This window comes from Apostichopus japonicus, chromosome 6, assembly GCF_037975245.1.
Source record: "Apostichopus japonicus isolate 1M-3 chromosome 6, ASM3797524v1, whole genome shotgun sequence".
Classification (NCBI taxonomy): Eukaryota; Metazoa; Echinodermata; class Holothuroidea; order Aspidochirotida; family Stichopodidae; genus Apostichopus; species Apostichopus japonicus.
Genome location: NC_092566.1, coordinates 5,570,129 through 5,594,061, shown reverse-complemented (window position 1 = coordinate 5,594,061; position 23,933 = coordinate 5,570,129). Strand labels below are relative to the sequence as shown.

At 38.0% G+C, this 23,933-nt stretch overlaps 2 protein-coding genes across 3 annotated transcripts; one reads left to right on the top strand and one right to left on the bottom strand.

The window, feature by feature from the left end:
- Positions 1-4,926: 4,926 nt before the first annotated feature.
- LOC139968778 (protein TBATA-like) lies at positions 4,927-13,934 on the top strand. Of its 2 annotated transcripts, none has more exons than XM_071973150.1 (7): positions 4,927-5,481; positions 5,756-6,001; positions 7,517-7,762; positions 9,030-9,268; positions 10,779-10,860; positions 11,180-11,479; positions 12,078-13,934. In XM_071973150.1, exons 2-7 carry the CDS (start codon positions 5,779-5,781, stop codon positions 12,272-12,274), a joined length of 1,287 nt encoding a protein of 428 aa, XP_071829251.1. In that variant the 5' UTR covers positions 4,927-5,481; positions 5,756-5,778; the 3' UTR covers positions 12,275-13,934. The 2 variants fall into 2 exon arrangements, with proteins under 2 accessions (XP_071829251.1, XP_071829250.1); XM_071973149.1 differs by lacking the exon at positions 7,517-7,762 and adding an exon at positions 6,757-7,014 and having other exon boundaries at positions 4,932-5,481.
- Positions 13,935-13,939: 5 nt separating this feature from the next.
- On the bottom strand, positions 13,940-23,472 carry LOC139968779 (uncharacterized). Its single transcript, XM_071973151.1, has 7 exons — positions 23,359-23,472; positions 19,134-19,474; positions 17,214-17,391; positions 16,552-16,698; positions 15,928-16,074; positions 15,478-15,583; positions 13,940-14,636 (listed from the first exon to the last, which is right to left on the bottom strand). Exons 2-7 carry the CDS (start codon positions 19,448-19,450, stop codon positions 14,404-14,406), a joined length of 1,128 nt encoding a protein of 375 aa, XP_071829252.1. The 5' UTR covers positions 19,451-19,474; positions 23,359-23,472; the 3' UTR covers positions 13,940-14,403.
- Positions 23,473-23,933: the final 461 nt, after the last annotated feature.

Here is a 23,933-nt window from a genome sequence, read left to right as displayed (position 1 = left end):
ACATGCGAATTAATACTTGTATATATTCCTGCCAGTGTGATTGACTGATTTAATGTGCTTATATTCGAATCAAAACGTATATATAATCGAATAAATACCCATATATATTCGAATGAATACGTGTAGGCCCTATGTCTTCGAATTAATACGTGTATACAATATGGCGTATTCGTCTCACAGGGCCTACCATATACGTTTGGCCTGGGTGTACGTTAATATAGACTAACTTAACAATCTCTCCTGAACTCGTTTGTGGAACAGGCGCGTGGCCAGGAATTTGCCAAGGGAAGGGCGAAACTGTAGATTCGGCATTGCAAACTATCAGAGCCGTATATAGAGAGAGTTTGGCCAACTGGCGATTTGTGACGTCACACGCAAACCATGGGCATCAAAATAGGTCCAGTTGTCGTTACCAGTTGCGCGAAACACGAAAAACACCACACACAATATATAGCAGCTTTGCACACTGTGCTCGTTGCGAACAAACGAAGCGACTCAGAATGTCAGATTTTGACAGGCATACGAGGAACAAAATGGATATCAGGTAATGAATTAGAGTATGCGTTAGTTAATGACATTTACGTTTATCTTCACACCTGAAATGCATAGAAAACTAGCTGAAAACCTGTCATTACACTTGTTTTATTTTACGCCTCATACTACTAGTCCTACTTTAGTCATACAAACGAAAAGCACACATCACAGTCCTGGCTAGGCTAGATTACAGACGCACAACTACTGTATAGCATCAGGCCTACATTAATAGATCCTTCAATTAAATAAAGTAGGCCTACACATAAAATGACAATTTATGCTTCACTGATCTTTTCAGGTTTGCCAAAAAGTAGTTGTACCAGAGGTCATTGTATTAAACTCCAGAAGTTACATAGTAGGATTAATATTCGGCATAACTTTTTCTCTAAAGTCTAATACAACTTATACAAGGGTTGTGAATGAATGGAATGGTTTGCCTGAGAAGGTTGAATTGCAAGTAGTGTGAATGGGTTTAAGAATACTTTGGATGAGTACATTAAGCATTGTAATTGGGTATGACATTTGATGTCCTCGGTTTTATTCCTCTCATATAGCCTTAGGGTCCTTAATGGGGACTTGAATGTCTCTCCTGGTCTTTTTTTCTACTAAACTAAACTATATACTTGAGTGTAGGAGTTAGCAATAGTTGGGAGTCTGTGGGCAAACCTAAGAATGATATTGTGGTGTTAATTTCTCAGGAATGTAGTACTAGGCTATAGTAGGTGCAACAGATTGAATGGGTCTGTCGAGAAAAAAAAAACCTGCAACAACTGAATACTGGTGTATGTTGTAGCTTATGTATTTTCCATTAACATATATACTATACGGTCATGTCCTTAATAAGGTTTAATGGATCACACTGACATAGTGTGCCTACTTGTCAGTGTTGTCAACTGAGCACAGGGCTGATGACATCATTCAGTTTGTTATTATGCAGACAGCAAATGGCCATAATGATAATTATTAATTGTTACTTATTCTTCATACTGCCCTTACTGGCCTTACCTGAACAGTGATGTATAAAAATGCAAGAAGTCGTTAAGCTTTTCATTTAAGAATCGTTTCAGCCTGTCCTATTTCAAACATATGATTGGCAGGTTTCCGCGTTACATAGCTTATCAAAATGGAGCTGTTCTGTAAAGCAAGAAAATCACACATATGCATGCATACAAACACACTCATATATAACAATTTCTGAATATCTTTTCAGCTGCCCAAAGGTACTGGAATGCAAGCTCTGTTGGGTGAATTAAAAAACCCTCATTGTACTCTTTTATCATGGTCAGCGTAGCTGGAACCAGCAATGATGGTGATGTGGATTTGACAGTACCTAGACAAGAATTCAATAGCTGCTTTGTGTTGAAGTGGGTTCAACTTGCTCAAGGCCATGACAGGATGACGACTAGACATTAGGATGAATTATCTGTTGCAGAGCTCTATAAACCAGGCAGTTGTTAAAACATCCATTGGGTGACCCTCACAGTCTACCAGGCACTGCATCGCAGAAGCAAAATGAAGTGTGTGTTATACGGTTATACCTTCATCTTATGAGAGTGGAATGGTATCAGTGTGGCCTCTGTCAATTTGGCTTCAAGTCTTTGTTTTCTTGAAAGCTGAGAAGATCTTTCATTGGTTTCACACTGACCTCTGTACTTGACAATTCATGTGTATTTGCCAGCTCAGGAGGAAGCCAGATTTTAATTAAATGCTGACTTTTTTTTGGACATGTGGTACATCTGCAAGGAGGTGAAGGAAGCAGTTGGAGTTGCATGGATGTGGAATCTTGTTGATAGTCTGGCAGTCTTATCCACAGATTATCCCAAAGCTTCTCCACATTGCCACATTCAGAACTTATTACATTGATAAACTTGAAAATTGCAGGAATCTAACCAAGCACCCATCAAGGGAATTTGTTTGTATAATTATTGAAAGCTGTGACCTTCTGATGTGACAGACTAATGTGAAATAAATGGCAGTAGATTACCTTGTAAATGAACCTTGTTATTGTTTGATTGTATCTAATGTTTGCAAAATTTTAAGTTGCATGCTACCAATTGAAACATAATTCTTTCTCTATTAATGGGATATAAATATTTCTCCTTAAAGGGTGTGGAGACTCCCGCACAAAGAAACGTCTCATGCCGGTTATCTGACCTAGTTTCGAATGCGGTGTAACAGAAGTGTTAGACACCACCATTGATCCCAGAAAATACACATACAGCTTGCTACCATCTGTAAATAGACATTAGTGTACAGTCAATACAAACATCACAGTCAATACCCACAACACAGTGCACATAGCAGCGTGGACATCTCAGGTCTAGATAAAAGATAACAAGGTATCAGGTTTCATTACTGTCTGCATTTTGTAGCGACACAAAAAAAACTTCACTTGCAAGCAACAGAAAGTAAACTTTTTCAGAGCGGGGCATGCGGTTTAGGGCAAGTCTTCAATACCTTTAAATATACTGCATCGGTTGTTGTCACTTGATCATTTGCTTGTGTGTGAGCTAAACAGCTTAAATAATAAGTAAAAAAATAATACAAACTTTCAAATTGCCAGATATTTACTTACTCAAAATCATTATCCAATCATAATTTGTTGCTATCCTTGAGTCCATTATTCAGATGATGAGGCAGATTCCCTTCAACTCTCCATGATGAAGGTAAAACCTTATATCTTAACCAACTGCCATTGAGTGTCCATTTGAAAGTTTCAAACACACAAGTGCATTGATTAAAACAAAGACTTTATTGCTGTGGTTGCAGGAACTGGATTTCAGTCTAGTTGTCACTCACCAGGTTTGTCATTATCACAGTATGCTAACTGTGGCTTTTTATGTTAGGAGTTTTTCTTCAGAGCACATGTCACCTTTGATTTGTAAAAAAAGTCCTGAAATTCAGGGAGTTAAAATTTACTGTCTAAAGATAATTTAAAAAGATTTTTTTTAACTTCAATCGTCAATGTGGGTGTCAATTAAGGGAATAAGGAGGTACTGATGCAACTTTGATAAATGATAGTTGACTGCATCCAAATTAAACCAAGGCCTAGGCTATACTTTTGAAGAAGAAAAAATTTGGCTGAATTCATGTTAGCCTAAAAAGGCTAGGCCAATGCTGACAATTAACACAAACCAAGATCATTTAACCATTTGGGCACTTGTTTATGGCATACTAAAAGGGTCTATATAATTAGGCCTGTATGTGTACACAACCCACAAGTTGCCAATGAGTATAGACCTAGCCTAACTAGTTTAGGCCTAGGCTACTTTGTTTTCCTTAGACCTAGTTGAATTGGGCCTTATACTGTGCCATATTATGTAATGTGCTATAACAGTTGTAGTAATAGCAAGAATGGTCCAGGTCTAACTAAGCCCAGGCTTAACTTATGCTTCGGGCTTAACTAAGGATTAGGGCTTTACGTGATGCCTAGAGGCTAGCCCACCCTTTTACATTAAACTAAAAGTGATACTTTTTTAGGCTAGGCATAGCCTAGGCATACAATAACTAGGAATTAGGATAACTATATGTGCGACTGAAACTGCCATGCCTATGATTAGGAGAGCTGAAATCGAATTTGTGGATCGTAAAACGAGAGAGAATAGCCATGCATGTAATTACATAAACCAGTCTGAACGTAAAATTCTCGCATTGCTTGTACATTACTCGTATTACACTAGGGCCTATGGCTAGTATGGGCCTAGGCTACACAGACTTTTTTTCATTAGATCTCCATCTTGTTCTTTCTACTTCCAAAAATTCCTCTTCTTTTATGGTCAGTCGGATAATCAAACAACAATATCCATGTTCTGACCGATTGCAGCATCCCCAGCACCATTTCTTTCATAATTTCGTACTTTTTTCGTGTACACAAACGATAGTCTATACACTGTGAGTATGCGTGTCGTCTGCTATAAAGTTTTCAAGTGGACCTATTTTACCACCCTGTGTGGGCGTTTTCCCTCTCGACCAATCCAAATCGGTTACATGGTTGGCCAAACTCTCTCTATATACGGCTCTGCAAACTATCTAAGCGTAGCGCCACCATGATTGGCGCGAAGCGTAGAAGAAAATTTTGGCTGAAAATGCCTCCCAGATCGCTGGAAATGGCACTTCCCAGGCATTGTAAGTTGCATCTTAGCATTTTCTCTTTTGCAAATACTAGCGATATCACAATTTTTTTTTTTTTTAAATATGCTCAAGGGGTGGGTCGCCCCCCCCCCCCTTTGGCTACGCGCCTGTTGTGAAAGCTATAAGTCAAGCCAGTTATTGTCTGTGTATATATTCGAATTAATAAGAGGATATTATGCGGTGTTTGTCCCATATGGCTTGCCATGCATAAACGACGTGAATGTTAATGACCGTGATATTTATATGTGTGAGCGCTTTCAATAGCGCATCAGACAATAATAACAACATATTGTAGTTGAGAGGATCCTAAATTCATCTGTTTTCCAACAATGTGACGAAACACTCATCCTATCGATTGTGAAGTGTCCTCAAGGTGACACCGTCTGCGCACTCTATTGTAATATTGATGTCGTTACGTAATACCAATTGTCTGAACGCAAGGCCTAGAGGACATCCGTTGTCAATGTATGGCGTGAAGATCAACAAACCGGTGGGACATGTATTTCGTACAAGTGAAAGTAGCCTGTTGCATAGCAACCGACACTTCAAGCGGAACAACACAGAGCAACCGGTTGTGCTGTTTCCGTACCCCATGCGTACCCATCAGATCAGACAGGACAACGAGTGCTTGAGATTGCCAAACAGTGTCCCTTAGCAATAAAGCCAATTATCTTTCTGTAATAGAAAATGTTGATTTGATAAATATGAGTAAATTTTGAAGAAGAAACAGAAGGCATAATTTACAGTTGCTGCGAAGACGGGATTTAAGGATTCATTTACTAACAAGTGAGCGAACAACAGGTGGATCAACGCTATGTAAGTTTGCTTACTTTGGCCTAACTTTAAATTAATGGTTTACATTAACTTGGTAGCATCAGTTAATACTTGTATTTAAACACGTATCGTTAATAATCGTAAAAGATTAAGTGAATGTTTAGGTTAGAATACAAGTTGTTCTGTTTGCTGTAGACTATTGTATCCGAGGCCCAATACTTACCTGTAGTGACCAAACCTTTTTTTTTTTTTGGTTTAGAACTGACATTTGTTCTGTACTTTGATTTAGTTTGAATTTTCACGATAATTTCTTCAGCTAGTGGAGACGATTTTGCCATCATGCCACTCTTCAAACCAGAGGGAGGTGAACCCTTAGTTGTAAGGAGTACACTGGGTTCTGTTCCTGAACACAATGCCAAAACCCACATGCTACCAATGACTCAAAAAGATTTTGCTGGTGCCAGACCAGCCACTGGTGCTAAAGTACGGTTTGGTCAGTTGACCCAAAGCTCCTTTTTCGCAAGACACAACCCACAACCAGGCCGTGTCAGACACATTAAAGGTAAGTGGAGAGTGTAGGCCAAAGTGTCCAGGTCAAGATTTGCATGAGTAATTGCCAGCATCATGAAAAGTTGAAAGCTATACATGTGCATAAAGAAGGGCAAATATAGACAATTGAATGTTAAATGTGGTGTTGGAAATACTTTGCAGGTGCGCAAGAACTGAAATTGTTATCAAAGGTCAATCACGCATGGGTGACCATTGCTTGGGCTTTCTACCGTATTTGGGAGAAATGATTCAGAACTGAAAAAAAGAAAGTGGAGGGCCAAAGGACAGTAATATCATTTGTCAAAGTGATCGGTACAGTTAATAATATAATATTAATTTAAAATAGTATAATATTTCGTAGTTTGGTACACTGTTGCATTAATGTAATTACAGATGGTGCTTAAAAACTTTGCTGGAATGTTAAGTATATGTCCAAAACATGTATGTAGATCAAGCTATAGCTGAATATTACACACAATGTTCAGTAATTATAGGCAAAAGTTGCTGAAAACTGTCAGCAAACAAATTATTTATACTTTATTACTCCTTGACTGCACCCTGTACAATGAGAAGCATTGAGTCACAGAATTCTTATTTATTAATTGGCAGAATGAATTCCTATGTTGAACATTAAACTGGTTCTTACAGCAATATAAAACTGTTCTGCTTAATAGAATGGATTTTACATAGTTGGTAAGTCTTCAAGAAAAATTCATTTTGCTAACTATGTGAATGTTTTGATCCAATAGATTTCGCATCTTTTTCCAGGTCTGTTAGATTTCCCAATTTGTGCAGTGCACGATGACGGGTTTGTTAAGTATCCACGGTTACGATTTCGTAACCAGCGGAACACTGACGTGAGGCAGTCTCTTCCAGTACGGCTGCCAATTCAATCCATAAATTACCATCCAAACCATATCAATCCACCTTTACAAGCCCACCAAGTAAATCAACTTGAAGCCAGCAAATATTTTCAGAAGAACCCTGTCTCAGTAAGAGAACGGGCTGATCCAAACTTTGGGCTGAGTAAGTTAACGAGTACCATGTGCATGTCGAAATGACTTTCCTGGGAACAGTATGCAGTGTCCATGTGATATGAAATTTCACCAGCAATTTAAAGAAAATTTAGGGAACAAATACAGATACAAATTGTACATTTTATTGATCAGTTCTTTCTGATTGATTAATGTTGCAAATTCATAACTAAATTCTACAACCCTTTCAGTAATAACGGGAACATTCATATCACATGACGCTATATCCTGATTCCCAAGCTACATTCTTTCCAGCTTTTTTGATACCAGACATTATTAAACAGTTGATACTTTTCATCATCATCTTTGATTTCTTCCATTTATCTGTCAAAAAATTAAAAAAGCAAGAAAAGGAGTACATTCCTTCAATTTTACCACTAATCATTTGTTTGAAAATGTCTGTTCCAATAAAAAAAAAAAGCTGAAAAGAATGGTTTTTCACCATATCATTTCATATTTTTACTTCATTCCATTTCTTCATCTCCTTCCATTAGGCCTCTTGGATGTGCCAATATGTGCTGTACATGACGACGGCAGCATTAAAGAACCATCCAATCTGCTCAGGGCTCCCTCCTCTGCCGAGAGGAGGAGCCTTTATTCATTTCACATTCCTCGCATTTCAAGCGCTCCTTACAGGATATTCAACCAGAACCCTGTACTCAACTCCCATCGTTACCCAATAAACACCATTACAGGAATGAGCACCTACCCTAAAGGGTTCAAGGACTTGGCTAATCATTGTAAGAAATAGAAATAGTTCGGCAAAATCTTAGATTTAGTTTGTAGTCTTTTGTAGTTTGTACCTATATTAACAACAGTTTAGACACTTCTTACTTATGAATGATAGTAATGTTACATAACCAAAACTAAAAAAAAACTCATCTGTAGGCTACTGTCTTATGATTTTACTCAACTTTTCTGCTCAACTTGTTCAAGTCGTTCCAAAATTCCACTTTCACAAAGTTCAATTTACAGAATTACTCTCTGAAGATGTTATGGGAAGTTTGTGTTTTTAAATCCACCTCTAAAAGTACCAAAGGATTTTGTTCCAAATAGCATGTTTGTGTGTAAGATTTGCAAAGTTGCTACAGAGGCTACTAATTCGATTAGCAAACTTACAAAAATGATGGTAATACCTAGTTCTGGATATGAGCTCAAAATTCTGGTTGATTTAAAAAAATTGACCATTTTACCTTCTTTTTTATAGTCCCATGGTCAGCAATGTTTGCTATGCATAGTTACAGCTGTGTCAGGGTAACTGAATTCTGGTCTTTCCTTAAATAACACCATTTTCCTGACAAAGCCTATAGATGTTCATGAGAAAACAGTTGCTGGCCAACCACTGGTCTTTCATACACTCTTGAGTCATTATAACAGGTAGTTTAGACAAAGTGATACATAGTTTAAAGGTTCCACCTTAAAGCCTGAATCCACCTTAAAGCCTGAAAGTTTTTCTCATCACACTGAAATGTCATCCATAGTATACTTTAGAAGTTCATTATAGATAGCACATTAGACAGGTTTTATTGTTCATCAGCAATTGATCACAAACATCAGTCTTCTATTTATTATGAAAATGCACTATTCATTCATTCGTTCTGTGAATATTTTGTTTTCTGTTAATCGTGAGAATACCATGTGACCTGGGATTAGAAGTTGAATTTTCCACCATTATCAAGCCAATAACATGTCTTCTTTGCAGTCCAACTAGTTTTGTGTTCAGCTTCATGTTGTGATTGTTGTAAAACATCTCCATTCTACAATAATCTCAAGCCACATTGTCTTAGCTTATCACAATTTCAAAAGTACAGTGTTGAAATAGTTTTTCTGGGAATTTTGACTTTCCAGCAGATAATATTCCGTAAGCCATGTATTCTCGTACCCCTGTCCTCCCCTACCCCTCCCCCCACCGTATCTACCTAGGACTTTTGTTTTACTCTTGTTATATGTCATCTTACAGTACACAATTATTTGATGTTTTACAGTAATTCTCTGTTGCACTCACAGTACCTTATACTGATGATTGGCGAAATGAATTGGTATCCCTGGTAGATAAGGCAGGGCTCGGACTTCCTAAAGAGGTGAAGGATTACCAGAGGGAACAGCCAAAGAGGACCAGTGTGTATTCAGCTGAGACTGGTAGATTAATACCGCCCCCATCAAGGGCAATGTCCAGGGGTGCATCTCGTCAGAGACAGAGGGAACCGTTTCTCCACATAGCTCCAGAACAGAGCAATGAAAATTTGGTGGGTGAAAAAGATATTGTAGCTCAGTAATACTTCTTGCAAAAGGTATGGAAGGAGAAGAAAAATGAGCCAAGAGGGAATCTCCAAACTCCCCCCTTTCCCCCCCCCCCTGCTCCACCCCACCATCTCTCATTTGCACTCTCATCTGCCGCTATCGCCTTACCTGTGGCATTGAACAAATATGTTTGTCTGAAAGGTTATATTCAGTCATATCATTCAACTTGTATTCACCATGTGTGTAGGATCAGTTATTTCAATGTCTCCAACACACACAGTGCTACATTTACTTTAAATTTCAAAACCAATATAATCTCACAAAGTCTGAACAAAGAAAAAGTTGTATATGAAAGCTCCCTGGTCACTTCTGACATTTAATTACTTGCTTAGAATGAAATCAGTTCCTTCAAAAACCCAAATCATTGTAAAGGCGGATCTGTAAGTCCACCACTTTGATGTACTTGTTGTAAGATCTTCCAAACTGTTACTACCGGGGTAATTCCTTTCTCAAAGCCTTGGGATAAGCTACACAGCACCACTTTGCTGGTAGTGTCATGTCTACCTGTAGAATTTCTCTCCTAAACAGTATCCATTTCTATGGTGAGGTAATACGATAGTTTCAAGGTAACATAAGTCGTGATCCAGTTTAAAAGGCATAGCTGTTTATCCATTTTTTGAATTCTTTGAAGTTGGTTTTTGAGTTAGGTGAGGATCATGTGGACCAAGTTATTGTAATACCTGCAAATATTTTGATACATGTTCTCGATCTAAGTACAGTAAGAGTTACATACAGATGGAGCAGTATGTTAGTCTAGTTGACTTACAGTGTAATATCTCCTATTGAATACCAGTTGCACAAAGAGAAAAGAAGTATATATGTAAATTAAATTACAAATTTTAAGGAAAATCTTGCTTGATTGCTTATGAGGCATGCAAACTATTGTTGAGAAAATCAAGTGTGCAACCCTTCGCACTAACTGTGTTAATGATTATAGCTATTTAAATCTTCCTCGATTCTGTAAAATAAGTTTCCCAGTCAGTTGTCTGTATATCAATTTCTACATCGACAACAAAAGTTCACTTCCATTCTGCATCATTGTTATCATGTTTTCATTGTTTTACCAGTATTTCTCGAAATAAAGTTAGTAAAAAAACTAGAAAACAAAATTGTCTGTTTTTCTGGAATAAATTTTGGAACTCATTTTATGTTTCTTAAAGAGCAGTTTAAATTTAAGATATGCCCTTGCTGTTAAATTAACAACACTTTTGTAGAAAATCTTTGCTTTATTTTTCATTGCACTTAATGTTAAGCTGAATGTTTTGTTTTTTAAGACTACGTCATGCAGGGAGGGAATGACAAGTGAACAATATTATCATGGCTTACATTTTGTAAATAAATTTTTACTTCAATGTACTTTGCTGGTGCTCCACCATGCTACCTAACTCACCATTTTATCTCCTTTCACCATTTCCATAGTAACCCAATTAACTCCTTTTTTGCTGTCCTCTGTAGGTTCTAGAGATGCTGTGTCAAATTTTACAAACAGATTCAATCGGAGCAGTGCAAGAATGGTTGGTCTCCAGTGGGGATAAAGGTAAGCACTCCTGTTTCCTATTTGGTATGTGATGTATACATATTTTTCTTGGGTGGAGGGGTTGAGGAGAGGGGGGGGGGTTGGTAAGCCTGCTGTAAATGGTGCTGATGTAGGGTGAGGAGCAGGTGCAATATCTCCCTTCAGGCATCTTCCCCATGTACTCTATATATATGTAGGAGCTAGCTTTGATGTCAATTTTTCGCATTCATCATCAAATATTCATTTCTTAAAATCGAGTCGTAAGGGAATAAGGGTGTGAAAGTCGATAACAGTGATTATGAAGGAAAAACAAATAACTGTTTTTCTACTCCTTCCACAGAAAAAGATTTGGCATTGAACATAATTAAAGTGGCTCTTGGAGCTGAGGACACCTACTGGAAACAGCTGGAGGAGCCAGCAGTGACTCCATTCGATAGCTTCTTGGATTTCAGACCAATGTCTCAACCACCGTCAAATATGATTGTTGAAAACGGGTACGCAGAGATGGATAGGCCCTCCCCCAGGCTCCGTGCAGGTACCAGCATGGGTAGACTTGGTACCGGCTTCTCCAGATATTCCTACCAGGGAGACAAGAAATTACCCGGCTCTCCCAGGGAACAATTCAAATTTGATGGCAATGGTACGTATATATTCACATTCAGCATATACATTGACCTATTGATAGTTTGCTGTACTAAACTAGATGTATGGTTTGTGTCATTTTGCAGTACCTAAAGGGACTGTTACCCTTAAGGCATAAGCGTTCCTTGTTAATCACCTTTATAGAATCTCCAAATATACTTGGGCTTCTGTGTCATGGAATCAGAATATATACAAAGGTAACATTAGATATCCTTGAAATCCCACCCCCCCACCAGCCCCAACCCTCCTCGCCCTTTTGTTTATTGTAATACTGTTCTACTTCACACTTGCTCGCAAAATGTCCAACATCTAGATGGACTTGATGGTAAAGCCAATTTTACAGCAGGGATAATGACAGTTACCTGGTCTAAAGTGACAAGGAAGTCAAAGTTTGTATGGTACTATAGCAAAGTTAACCTCTACTGTCTCAAACAAAAGAAAATCAAAAAGATGAAATAGCGACACTGTGTTGTTGGTTATTTCAAACCCTGACAATTTCATTTTGGGGTTTATTGGTTATGCTAGTATGCCTCTGAGAGGATCTTACATGAAGGATTCTTTTTGTATTGTTTTATTTTTTTGCTGTTTTCAACTAGGTAACCCGTCACTCAGACCTCTCAGTCACAAACCAGACATCTTGAAGATAGACCATTCCGTTCGTCCAACATCTCGACCACAGACTCGGACTGGTTCACCAAGAGGTGGTGCACAGGGCCACACCCAAACATCTCCAGTACCCGGCACGCCTCAAAGGTTACACATATCATCGAGGACACAAGGAAACCAAGAATAAGTACCATCTTCCCCCGAGTCACCTCAACGGGAGCGTTTATCTCCCGCTGGAAGAGCAACAAGTCAGTGATCTTGTTGAGCAGTAGTGAGAGTAAATTAACCCAATAGTATCCATTGTTACAGAGAACCGTGTGGTAGCAGCCTATTTGATTTACCATGCTAAAAATTGATTCTGTTAGGGCACAGCTGACTTTTAAGGGTTGTCTAAGATGGCTTCGCATTTCGTCTTTCAAGATATTATTTGAAGTTCACGACAGACAACCAGTTTATTACCTTAAGGCTTAATGATAACTCTGTGTCAAAAGTTTCATTTTATTCATAGATTAGTAAGTACAACACATTGCTGTTTGGAAGACCTGACAAAAAATTACCTTATACATCATGCGCAGGGCAAATTTTTTTATCGTAGAGCTGTAGTCCAAGACAACTAAATGTCTGTTCGGTCATCCCACATCAGCTGTGTAGGTTGTCCAATGGACAACTAGCTTTTTGCAACTAAATTGTAACTTAGTACTCCCAAAAGTTAAAATGATAAATTGCTACCACCCCAAAGCTGGTGTTCTGTTCACCAACCTACCCATCTCCCCTACAGTGTACATCCTACAGTGACATACGGATCCTTGATATTGTGCTAAATTTTCAGACAACCAACTTTGCTGTGTGAACAACCAAACTGTATGGCTTGGTTGTCCCTCAGACAACCAGAATAATTCCTTTGCCCTGATGTGGAATTTCCTTTAGGGTAATAAAGGTTAATTTGGGTTTTTAATATATTTTTAATTACCCTATTGAATAGCTTGGGGAGATTCTCTGTAAAGCTCCTAGCAGTAGTCTAGTAGAAGATAGTAAACAATAGTTGCATTGCTCTTAATTGCGACAAAATATATATTAGTTCAGAGCAACTTCCAATACGATTATTACCATAGGGTTTCACATTTTGGAAGAAAAAACAGTACTTTTCAAACATCCTATTGCTTTCAAAAGTTCAAAAACTTTTGAGTTGAGATATGTGCTTATAGTTAAAAAGTTATGGGTTATGAATTAATTCTGATTTATATTTATAACATTATAACATGAAGAAAGAAATCTGTTGGAGAAAACAGCTGAACCTCCTATTACTAAAACAAGAAATAGTTGGTTACTATTGCAATTTTGAAGCAATTTCAATAAAGTAAGATATTGTTATGTTTGTTTTGGCCTATAAGTGGACATTAAAATGAACAGTTAAGTTGTTAAGTTTGTTGGTGGATAAATATTTTCCACATTCAAAACAACAAAATTTAATATTTATATCATCATTGTATCATGTAGGAGTGTGTTGTGTCGTATAGTTTATGAATACTGAATATTAATGTAGGATATAAATATTTCCAGCCTTGGTGCGGCTTTCACTGTTCCTGTGCTTAAATATAACTATGTTATTGCAATGAGCAACTCATCTCTATAATGAATGATTTTAAAACAAGTTTTTATTTATCTGCAGGACATGATGACTAGTCTAGATAAAATTTCTTGACAATCATAGCTTGTTTTAAAATCCCTCTTTATCTTTGGATGCACTTTTTATTATCTGAAATCCTGGCTTGCTTTGTATATTTTGCTACATTTGTATTACTTTCTCATGTGTAATATGCAGTGAAATACAAGAAAAAATAAATCAACTAGATTATTTTTCTTTTCATTTTTATTGTTATTTCCTTGTTTGCATCTTCCCCTTGGAAACCTTCACATATTGACTAATGGTTATTAAACAAATAATAGCCTTCAGGTATGAGTACATACATTATTAAAACTATTTCCTCCACCTGGTCATATGAGATGGATGGGGACTCAAATAGGTCCTCACCATCCCACCCCGGGTATATTTCTTTGGGCAGTAGACAAGTTATCATTTCATTCTATCTGCTTTGAAATGTTTAATCTTATCATAAATTTGCATCACATTGCTTTCCTGCAGCCATCTACACCTCCCCTCCTCAAATGTGACAAAGGTAGGCATGAACCATTAAACAGATGTACTTGTGGTTCTTTAGATGAGAAACTATTTTCATCAATCTTTGTGGCCAAAGATTTAACCATAGGTAAGGGTGAGATGATAATCATCTTTAATTCTCTTTGGTTGAAAGGACATCAAGACTGCTCATTGGCTTGGATCAGCCTCATCTCCTCGCAACTGTCCTCTTCTTTTCTCTCTTGGTCCGCTCCACCTGACGATAGTCCTGCCTCTCTTTCTTCCGATCCGATAGCGGCTTTATCTGCCGAGCTGTCTTGGGCGTAAGTCTTCACTTTCCGTGCCGGTAACACCTGATAAAATGAGTCCTTCCAGTTATTAGTAGAAGCAAATCCAAGAAGAATTTCAAACACTGATAAGAAAAGGGGGGAAAAAAATAATAGTCATGTCAACTATTAGTAGTCAAATAATAACTTAAATTTGAAAAAAGCATCAATCATGGCCTTTTGTCTGAAGAGAAGGAATTAACTTATAACAAAATGACATCTATGATTAAATATGAAGAGGTTAATTAATTAATTACATGCTAAACTGGCATAGAACTACTTTATTATCCATTATGGCAGCTATCATGGCCCAAACCGTAAGAACAGTGAGCGCCACCAAACCCAACCATTTCACCAGATCAGTTACTACATTACACTATTTGGAGATACCTTCACAAAATTCCTTAGAAATGTTACAATTCATATCTTTGGGGTGAAAACTAATAACAGGATTTGTTCTATAGATATTGATAAGAAAGCTCAGAGCCATATTTTCTTTCGAAATCAGCTTCAACCACTGGAATATCCTCATAAATCACTTTCGTAGTAAAATTGGTGTAAGATAAACATGATATGAAGAAAGGATATACTTGTATGAAATTACACATAATGATCAACTAATATTGTTATTTAATGCAACAGTCTTGCACTTAATTGCAGTGTAGGCAGAAAGAGAGGAGAGCGAAGGGGATGGGACAAACTTCTAAACTGTTAGGTATCATTAAAATATCACAACGCTTTTCTCTCTTTTCAATACATTTCTCATCAACACTTTAACTTGAAATGCAGTTGGATTTCTGCGAACAATAGAAAAACCCACCACATCCACTCATGCCAATGTCCCCTTCTAACATGAGACCATATGGTATATTTAGCACTCAAGTTTAAGAACTTTTAAGATGCCTATTAAAGGTTAACATTTGTTACCTTGATTGATTGTCAAAACTTTCCGTCCATTAATCTCTACAAATTCAGTGATGGGTAGTTGGGCATGCTGCCAGCCCTTCTCAACAGCAGTTTGATGGCATAAACCCTTGAACAGCAAAGTAAAAAGAAGGGTTATACCCTTTAACAGAAATAAAAGAAAATATTTCCTTTTTAACATCTATTTTACATGCTTTCCTATGTTTTACCTTTTTTGTAACTTATAGTTTCCTCTTTCAGTGGTACATTAATAATATTGAATACTATTTAAAGCTAAAATAAACTTAATGGCTTCAACAGATGATGTTATTTCATTTCTATTATAACAATGTATGCTAGTTTAACCTTCATTTCCTGTCAAAAGGTATGTTTTTTGTTTTTGAATATCTTCACCAGCACCTATAGGAAGGAAGTAAAACACCAAAACTGCAGCTGTAGCTTATATATAATTACCTTTTGATGATTGTGATCCACTAACCCTCCAATAATATAGGCCTTTGAAGGATCTAGTCGCTGCAGGACATTTTCAGACTCTGAAGACAGGTAAACTACCATTTCTTTAGGAAAGGCTTCTTCGACAGATGTATCGTGAATGTGGACCTAGTCGGAGGTGAAAAAACAGATCCAAAATATGATACTTGTGAAACAATTGGGAGATTGTAAAAAGCTCATCACCATCCGTCACAAAATACCTGTCTACTTTTAATTTAAATTTGAAAAGTTGAAATAGCATATCAGTTTCTTCAGTACTCTTCCACAACCCCTACCAGCTATGGTTGGAGTAATTTTGAGTTACTTTAAACTTTTAAACCCTGTTATCTTCTACAAGGGAGAGAAAATCTCCTTAGATATTTGAGAAGTTGGTCAAAACAAATGCCTCAGTCATATTAAGATAAAGATGGTATTTAAATTTTCATCTCCTATAAACTTAAAACTGCAATTTAAGAGTTTCAAATGTTTGCTACAAAATTCATTGTAGTTGATACTGTGTTAAATACCTGTCTTTATTGATATGATTGATATTAATTGATAATACTCTGGCATGTCACATGACCAGGAGGGTGCTTTTATACCTACATCCCAGTTAGAATAGCCTTGGATACTTCCATCAAACCAGGATTTCGTCTTGCTTTTGAAACTGCAGAGGTGGAGCTGGAATGGTGACGGAGAACGTCTGTTGGCCGCATAGCATCTTTGAATCTGCTTGGCAACCTTACGGACTTCCTGCAGATTTCATACCGAAAAAGTGAAAATCCAGATTATAAGAAGTTTCTAACAGTGACATGAACAGAAAGCCTTAGCTAGGGACAGCAATTTTTGCCCAGAAGAGAGGCCATTTGTGTACATTTGAAAAATATAGTGCAGACAAAGTTGGAAGACAAGTAGGGGAAAAAAGAGGGAAAAGAAATGTGGTTGAAATCGGTGGGGTGGAGGGGAGGGGGAGATACCTGGGTATAGATCCTTAGTTTAATTGAACAGAAGGTGTTCCAAGGCACACAGTAACTATTATAGTGAAAACAGCAACATAACCCTGTGCTTATTAACTAGCATTTTAAGCAAATCTAGTGTCTTATGTGGGACCAGCCTATTTTTACTTTCATTTATCATACACAGTTCATGTTTGTTGTGTGTTTTATATTTTACCCCCTATTCCCAGCCTTAGTGATTGCTGCCAATCACTCAAACACTATTCAAACACTATTCAAACACCTGTAAGACATAGATGTAAATATACTCACCATATCGTTCATCAAGTGGTCAAAGCCACAGTCGATAGCAATGGATACTTTGCTAGCTTCAGGGTCCGACATTTTGATCAGCTTGGGACCTCTTATACTATCTTCATCGATTCCCAGTCTCTCTCTCTCTTCCTTCTGTTTCCTCTTTTTATCCTTCATCTTCTCCTTCTGTTTTTGTCTAGAGAATCAAGTCAATGTACATTTATAAGAAGCATACTTGGAAATACAGTATACCTGGCTACCGTAACTATTTATTATATATCTTGAGTGTGAATCTTCCATTCAAACAACTTGTTATATAAAGAATGTGAATGTAAATAATACTAAACTGAGTGGAGCCTGTTGGAAAGTAGAAATAAGGCATTATCTCCTGAAATTTAGGGGAATGAAAACTAAACCGGTTGCCAAGCACGGCGGAACGGAAAAATTATTGGGGGGGCTAATGTGTGGAGACTATCTAAGCGGAGCGCCACCATCGGTTGGCGCGGAGCGTACAAGTAAATTTTGGGTTTTTTCAAACCCCCAGATGGCCGGAAACGGCACTTCCCGAGTGTTTTATGCTGCGAATACCTAGCCCTAAAATATGGGTCTCAAGCCTGCAATTTCTCAGATTGCACGAGAAAGTCTGTAAAAGCATTGTAATTTGTATATTCGATGGTGTTTTAAGAGAGTAGCTATTACTCGTAGTGTACTCGCAAAGACGTTCTAGAGTGTAGTAAGGGCAGTGGCGGAGCTAGGGGTATTGGTCAGGGGGGGGCAAGATTGGTCTGTAGGGGCGCTTTCGACACTATCTAAGCGGAGCGCCACCACAGGTTGGCGCGGAGCGTACAGAAAATTTTTGAGTAAAGATACTCTATAGATTGCAGGAAATGACCCTTGCCGGGCCTTGCTAATTAGCAGATAAACGGAGAATAAATAGGTGTCGTCGCCATTTTGTCGGAAAATTACACCAACAGAATATGACAAATGTCAATAGGTAGATGAGAGCGCAATAAAATAGTCAATAATCGCGAATAAGTAAAACGTAGTGAAAAGCTGAAAAGGGCGCCAGCAGTCCATTTGAGTCCGTCAGGAGGGGGGGGGGGGATCCGCCCCTGACTGTATGGACGCTTCGCCACTGAGTAAGGGGATGTTGGAGAACTGGCTGAAATGCGGCAAGTCATTGTCCTAAGACGAAGTTGTGTTACGCTTACCGGTACTCACACTCACTGCTTCCACTTTTCACGGGGCGTGAAGACGCGGTTGGGGTGACAATGTGGTCTATAGCCAGGGGACGGGCCAAGGGTCCCCCCAGCATTTACTAAAATTATTACACCAATATAGTATACGTGTGCATCTAACAGATCGACAAGTATGCATTGAAAAATGGGCAGATGCACGTTTCGGAGCCTTGGTAAATATTGGGGGGCTTTTCATGCGTTTGCCCCCTCAACTTTTTTATTGGGGGGGCTGAGCCCCCCCAAGCCCCCCCGGTTCTGCCCCCACTGCCTGTTGCTTTCAATACCAGAACCTTGGCAGACTTGCAATACAAGTACAACAGCAAGAGTACAAAATAGAAATGAAATTTCCCAAGGTGTGGATACGAAGTAGAAGTACTGTAAATGGCTCGGAGACGGGAGTGTGAATATTTACTTAATGTTGCACTTGTATCTACATTTCCAAAATGCCACACGTACCAGTAAAGAGTCAATGAGGATGCTTACAACTACAAGCAACGATGCTAGAATACAAAAACAGACCGTATGATTATGGACTCACGACAAGTCATGACTCTTCGCGACACCCAAACTCCAGTTATAAGTTATGCCTACATCATCAGCCTGGAGACCCACATGGTGATTAATAAGTACTCAGTTTATTCGAGAACTTTATTTTTGCTGACCCTCAGCATAAAAAAAACCCAAAACATTTGTTCCTTACCTTCTCAGAGGTTTAAGATCAAGCCATTTCTGATGCCTAGCCATTCGTTTCATTTGCCGCTTCGATACTGGCTTGTCCACTTCTTGACCTCCAGCCACATTTGCTTCATTTCTTATCGTTAAAGTTGGTTTTAATTCTGCATCACCATTTTCAGCATTTCCTGCTTTCTCTGATGAAATGTGCACTGCTTGTGGCGTTGACACTACCAATGAGGGTTCCTGTGACTTTGCTGGGTGCAAATCCGGTACTCTGCTCTCAATAGAAGTTAGATTGCTAATGTCGTCACAACCACTATGTGATACCAGGTTGTTTTCCATTTTTCAATAATGGAGAGACACTCTCTGCAACAAAACAAAGTGATGAAGATTTTTTTACATTAATTAAAATAGAAAAATGGCTAACATTGCAAGCGACTGTTTTATATTAATTTACAAATAACAGGTACTTTTTTTTCACACCATGGACACATATATAGTATGATGACATATCGTGGGGATCGATTTACCCAGATTAATTTACAATCAGTTTATAAAGAAACTCAGTGAGAGCTTAAACGTTTTGCAGGAGGAACAACTTTCTGACTTATACATAACTATCACTCTAATATCATCCAGAAATATTGCTGTTGTTGGCTGGAAATTCAATCTGGATATTAAGCCTGGGTTTGCATCTGAAGTTCTCAAAATGTTTAACAGCAACTTTGTTGTTGCATTCAAATTGAAATGTTCTGTTTTTATATTTTAAAAGAATAGTCTGGTAGCCCTTAGAAGTTACCTAAAAAACGATAAACAATTTTCCAAACATGTTTTCAAGCTGCATACAGTTCCTACAGTAGTAACAACAAAAAAAACCTTTGAATACAGATTAATTTCTTCTTTAATTTTTGGTGAAATTTCTTATAAATTATATATGTTTTACAAAATTGCAAGGCCGTAATATATGTAGTGCATTGGTGATTCTGTGATCTTTGTGTAACACAAAATAAGTTTGAACAGCAGTCTCTTCTTTGTTTACATTGAGCTGTCCAGCTCCAATGTGAAGAATGTTTGCATGAAGGCTACTGTAAAGTTTACGATCGCACAGTTCTACGAAGCCTAAGCTTCCTGGTACTACATTCTGCTCTGACATCATTTCCGCCAAGTTTCATCTTTCAATGTTCCAAATACTTTTCAAGTAATATTAAAGAAGCTTCCTTTTTCTGTAAAGTTGATCAGTGAATTTTATTTCAGCGATTTCGAAGAAAGGTTTATGAACTGTGGTTTGAGAGTAGGGTTGGGCGATATATCGAAAATTATTATTATCGCGATAATTTTTTTTCAAGACGATATTTTTTGAGGATTGAACAAATGACGATAATTTCTTGTGAAAGAAATTTGAAATAAATGTAGAAAAAAAATCTCCATTTTATGTGTAAATGTTATTCTAGCATTCCATGGTTAAGAAAGTTGAAAAGAAATAAAGTTTATCAACTACATTTACTGACTTTTGCACTTCGTAAAAAACCCGTCCTTTACAACATTGACTGTATAGAGAACAAAACTCTGAAAATCAGTAGAGAAATTACCAATTGTGTACGAAAAGTAAGTTGGTACACCTTTCTAATTTTACGAAAGATCGAGCAAAATACTTTCAAAAAATTCACGCGAAAGTGGCCGTGCTAAATGCAACAAGTGTCATGTAAACAAGGCTCTAGTACACCCATTTATGAATAAACCAGAAGACCACATCTGGTGTAAAGCGGGGGGAAAAGAAAGTATTTTCTAGAATTTCCCCAAAAAAATAATAATATCCTACCATAGTTAAGTGTATAGTAAATAGCCTAACCACTTCGTCGGTTACGGATCTCACGTAACAACAAAAACACAACTAATTGTATTTTGCAAAGTTGACGATTTCTACAAGGACATGGAAACAATATTTAGCATTAAGTTAATCACGCCTGGTGGCCTAAAACATGGAATTACAGGGTTTAATTTCATAAAGATGGCCATACTGTAGCTATTGGGGCCTTGATATCATGCTATGTCTGTATGGTATAGACTGTGCCTCGTGTATCATGGGGAATAGATTGTTTTGTTCATGCGGAGGAGTCGGTTGGCTTGAGGTGTGTTTTACTTACCTTAATGTTACGGGGATATTTACCTACTTTCCTTTAACGTCTAAGATAATATTTCGCATAACTTTACCGATCCTTTACTGACTGACCTAATTAATTCTAGAGTGGAGCCAAAATAGTTTACTCCATAAAAAGTTTTTTGGAACCGTGCCAAAAATGTTAACAAACAGGTGTTAGACAGGGGGGTTGTAACATGTTTGGTAAGGTACCTGGGAAAATTGGAAGCACATGTAGCCTACCGTGATATTTAAGTACGGTTAAACACTGCAGTTGTAAACTGATTGTTAGGCAGTCTAGAAAGGGGGCTTTGCCGAACGTAGTTTGTTTCATAATATCGACAGTTTTGTAAGTTAAACTTTATAAAGATTGTAAGACAGATTACTTCTGTTTTCATTTTATCACATTATATAGCTACTTTAACTTGTCATTTTAAACTTTCATCAGTTTCGTGACAATTTAAATTCATAAAGTTAGTCAGTATTTTGAATCCTCAATTGCGAATTTTTTATCGCCAGACACGCAAAACTACTTAACTTTTCTGGGGTCCTTCGCCCCCTGGACCCCCACAAGGGGTTCCACTCCTTGACCCCAACGGGGCTCTAAGGCGGGCCCCTGAACCCCACGCCATTATGCTCGGTGTGTTTGCTGCGCGAAAACACCGGTGGGAAAAAGGCAGTTGTTTTTAGTGTGTTCGCGAACGTTGTGGGAGCGTTGTGGTCAAGTGGTTAAGGCAGTGGACTTGTGATCTAAGGATTGCAGGTTCGAGTCCTAGCCAGATCATTGCGTTGTGTCCTTGGGCAAGGCACTTTATCTCCATTGCCTCTCTTCACCCAGGTGTATGAATGGGGACTTGTGAGGTAACTTGTAAATATAGTTGTGTGCGCCGGCTTGTGGCTGCACCCTATGGGAAGTTCCCCAGGGGACACGTGGATGTGGTGCACTGTGGTGTCCCAGGAGAGACTGATTGAATTGTGCACACTTTGGTGTGTGGGTGTGACAAGTTACCAATGACCAGGGGTTAAGTTGTAAAGTCGTGTGAGGAGGCATTAGCCTCATACAAGACTGTAAACCTTCAACTTTAACTTTAACTAAAAACAACAAGAAAAAATTATCGTAATTATTGAAATATCGCGATAATTTTTGAACTATTTATCGTGACATTAAAAAGCAAATATCGCCCAACCCTATTTGAGAGTGAGCGTGTATTACAGTATGTGTAGTGCTATGTATGTACCAACTGGGCATGGTAGGCTTCATACTGCGTTTGCAATGTGTACATAAATATTAAGGCAACCACCAGTGCGTGTAAATGCGACAGTGTGTTTTTGCTGAAATGGGAGTGCGAACTTCAAGCACCCGTTTTGCCTGTTTGCCCGCATTACGTCATTCACCAAATTGATGCCTTCGAACAGGGTGCATTTGGTGAGAAACTGGTGAATTTGTAAACCAGCTTTCTACAAGAAGAAGACGTCGAATGGGGACAATTTTCACATGGTTAGAAGGAGAAAAATAAGAACTATGAGGACAATTAATCAATATCTTCCACCAGACATTTCCATTAATTGGTCTAGCAATATGAGGTTTTCCCTTCCAATAAATTGTGTTATATTACACTGTCATTTGTGGAAAAGAAATATTGAAGGTAGGCCTGTGCATACTTGTTGTTTCTGCATGTGTTATCGAGTGCACTAAGCGAAATTGAAGATGAAGATGAAATTGAACTCAACTTCTATTCTAAACTAAAGAACTGATAGTGATAGGCTATAAGCAGTTTAATGTTAGTTTTTATTTTGCTTTTGACAGGTTTTGATTGTATTGTATTTTCAGAAACTGTTCTCTGCATCTTAGATTTGACCGAAATGAAATTGCTGCTTCGTATTACGAATTCCTGTGCTACTGCCATACTGGTTACTGTAGAGTAACTGTAACATAATATTAAAACTAAGCCTAGGGCCTAGCTCAATTTCAATAGCGCTGGGTGAACCGTAACGTTAGGCTTAGGTCGTTGAAGGATATAGGACAGTGACCATTGCCTTGGTTACAACTACTGTAAAAAAAACATAGAAGGGTCAAACAGTCGTATTGTTGAAAACTTAATAATCTTCTAACCTTTCGTCTACAGTCACTTTACAGTTAAACTAATCCTCTAATTTTGTTATTATGAGCTCGAAGAGTGTTGCCATCGTGCCAAGGTGTTGCGCAATCTACAGTGAAGGTGACCTTCGACCTTGCTATCTTTTTGTGATTCACTGTCACAGTTTCAAGATTGGTGCAAATTGCAGAACGCACTATTCGAAAGGAAATCAAAGGTGAAACTCGCTTCAGTGACGAAATATACGATCTGTACGGTGCACATATATGTGTATACACAATTGTTGGATTTTTGTTACCTTTTGTTTTTCAGTTGGGAGGATAACCATAGCTGAATACAATTCTGACTAGTTGCAGGGACCCAGACACAAGTTTGAGTATGCGGCATGGGAAGGGGGGGGGGGGGGAAGACGGATTACATATGTACCAGAAAGTCAAATAATGTTTAGTCATGTTCTCATTTCAACGACTAATTTTTTTCTGACATGATGATACCCTCATTGTATTACCTTGTATGAAGATCCTATTGTCTCTTTAAAGCGTCAGATTTCCATATTGTATTGCGAGGTATTTAAATGAACTGGCGCTTTAAA